Below are 2,798 nucleotides of genomic sequence, written 5' to 3'. Positions count from 1 at the left end.
TGGGACTTCGGTGAAAACTTGTTCTAACAAAACAGAGAGAGAGCTGGTTAGGAGAGGAGTGGTCTGGGTTTTGGGGGTAAATATCAAGAGTTTTGTCATTTGCTGGTAGAGGGGGAGGAAACCCCGCACGTCGCGGCTGACCTGGGAGCTGTGCTCTGAGATGGGATTTTAGCCTGTGCTTGCATTGCGTGCTGAGAGTCTGTCGGGCCGTCCGTCTGCCGGGCTGTCCGCGCCGGACCCGCCCCACGGCCGCCACAACAAACCCGCCCCGTCCCGCCCGCCCGTGCGGCTGTTGCGCGGAGCCGCCCCCGGGCCGGGCCGGGCCGGGCGGCGCTGGCAGCGGGCTCGGGGCGGACATGAGGACCGAGATCTCCACGGCGGCCGCGTTCGTGACCCGCCTCCTGCGGGCCGCCGGCGGGGTCGGCGAGGAGCAGCTGCGGTGCTTCCGCGAGTGCCTGCAGGAGGCGATGCGCGGTGAGTGCCGGGGGCAGCCCCTCCGTCCGTCCCCTCCGTCCGTCCGTCCGTCCCTCCCCTGCATCCCTCCCGCGCCCCGCGGGGTCCGGCGGAGCGCAGCCCCGCGCAGAAGCTCCTCTTTGTTCCCTCCCGCAGAGCACTACAGGCACCACTGGTTCCCCCTGGTGCCCTCCAAGGGCTCCGGCTACCGCTGCATCAGGATCAACCATAAGATGGACCCCTTGATAGGAAAGGCGGCGGGGATGATCGGACTGAGCCACGAGAGGCTCTTCCAGCTCTTACCCAGCGAATTAACGCTGTGGGTCGACCCCTTCGAAGTGTCCTATCGCATAGGTGAGGATGGGTCTATCTGTGTGCTGTACGAAAGCCCCCAGCCTGGGGGAAAGGCGGCCAAACAGCTGGAGAGCAGGACCAGCTGCAAGGAGGAGTGGAGGATTGGCAGATCCAGGCCTTCCAAGAGTTACAACATGATGACGGTTTCCAGTTAAAAACAACTCTTCCCTGTACGATGTTGTATGTATCCCAGCCTCATGGTAAAGTCAGATGTAACTGAGCTTTTTTTGTTTTTAATTATTTTTTTCACCCTATAGTCATTAAAGTCGTGGTAGTACTGCCAAGTTCTTTGTGGCCAAGGGCTAAATGTATAAACCAGTTCTTTACAGTGCCTGTTCCTGTCTGGGTTGTGTCCTGTAAATGCACTGTACAGATGGTGGATTGTTTTACACATTTATATTTTCAAAAAAGTTTTGCGTATTTGTAATAAAAAGCAATATTGTAGCACTCTTTATGATGGGTTTCAGTCAAAATAAGTACTTGCTAAAAAAAAATCTGCAATTTGCAGAGCAATAACACAAAGGGGGGTGGGAAACAGATCAAAAAACTGCACATAAATCCTTCCAGTGATTTGTCTGCACAGACTTCTCTCAGGGTCATTCAAGTTAGACTGTAAGGCACAAATCACAGAAATAACTCTTTATTTTTCCTTTTACAAAGCATACCTTTATTTGAGGGCTGGGTTCCATCACACCCCAATATTTTAGCAAAAAGAAGCGGGGAATTAGTTGTCTTATTTCTAGTTATGGGAGTAGAAAAATAAAGACTTGCTTAAAATGCTTCTAACTTATTTTGGTGGTGTGCTTTTTTTTTTTTTGTTTGTTTATTTGGGTTTTTTTTTTCCCTCCCCCAGGCTTGTTGCTCTTAAAGGTTATTTTGTCTATTTCTGATAATTGCAGAAAGCTTTGTAGTTGAAGAAGGTGTAGCAGTGAACGTCCATCTTTATTTCAGATCACAACAAAACACTCAGCTTTGGGAAAGCTTGCTGGCTGTCTGTCTTCAGCTGAATAATCTATGGAGAGCTGGGTGGGTTTTTTGGTACTGAACAGAAGCAAAAGTACTCTTCTAATATTTTATCTATTGCAGAAAAAAAGCGCTTGGGTTTATAAGGAAATGGAGTTTGGGTTTAAAACTGCAACTTGCACCATGTAGGAAGCTCAAGTGAAAATTATCATCAATGCTGTAACTACCTTGGCTTTTCTGGAAGGTAAATCCTGCTGTTTCTGGCTTTGAGTTCCTTATTTTTGTCAGGGTCTCTAATACTAGTTGAGTACAAGTTTTAATGAAGGTATCAAATACAGTAGATTTGATGTAATAACAGAATTTTGTGTTCCTGGTTTATGTGGGTACTCTTAGTGCTGATAGCCCAGTAAAGGATTTAATTTACAGATACTGTGATTCCTGTTCTGAGAAGCAGTGGTTTCTAACTCAGCCTTAGAAGGCTGCCTGGCATTGCTGATTTCTGTAGCCTGGTGTTGGGGCACGACTGAACACTTGATGAAAGGGAGCTTTGTCTGGTGTGAGTATGTCAGCAAAAAAACCCCTCCTTGGGCTATGTCAATACCAGGGTAGAACACAGAGCGAGGAAAGGGCAAGTCTGGGCAAACTGGAAAGGGCAGAACTCCAGCTCACAAAGAGGTTTTTTCTTTGTTTGCCTTAGAAAAAGCTGTGGCTGGCTTCTTTGCTGTTTGCTTATTATCTTGGAGGCAGGCTTGTCTAGTGGTATTTGTTTAATCTGGGGGAAATGTATAGTGCCATTTTCTTAGTAATTAAAACTCTGTAAAAATTGATTGCATGTTTCTAGTCTATCACTCCAATAAATAAGTTTCTGGGTTGCTTTAACAAATGGGTGTTAAAGGTCTGGTGGCAAATTGCCTTTTTATTAGATAAGATTGGAAATCGGTTTTCATGACGTTGTTTTATTCTCTTGAGGCAGTAACACTTTCCTTTTCCTCTCTGATGAATATTCAGTGTGGGTAATCCTATTTCAT

General features: G+C 47.2%; 1 protein-coding gene across 1 annotated transcript; it reads left to right on the top strand.

The window, feature by feature from the left end:
• The first annotated feature begins 203 nt into the window (after positions 1-203).
• LOC120514111 (protein BTG1-like) lies at positions 204-2,595 on the top strand. Its single transcript, XM_039734245.1, has 2 exons — positions 204-474; positions 610-2,595. Exons 1-2 carry the CDS (start codon positions 357-359, stop codon positions 960-962), a joined length of 471 nt encoding a protein of 156 aa, XP_039590179.1. The 5' UTR covers positions 204-356; the 3' UTR covers positions 963-2,595.
• Positions 2,596-2,798: the final 203 nt, after the last annotated feature.

Source organism: Passer montanus, unplaced genomic scaffold (genome assembly GCF_014805655.1).
Source record: "Passer montanus isolate IOZ18808 unplaced genomic scaffold, ASM1480565v1 scaffold9, whole genome shotgun sequence".
Classification (NCBI taxonomy): Eukaryota; Metazoa; Chordata; class Aves; order Passeriformes; family Passeridae; genus Passer; species Passer montanus.
This window is presented reverse-complemented; position numbering and strand designations above follow the sequence as displayed.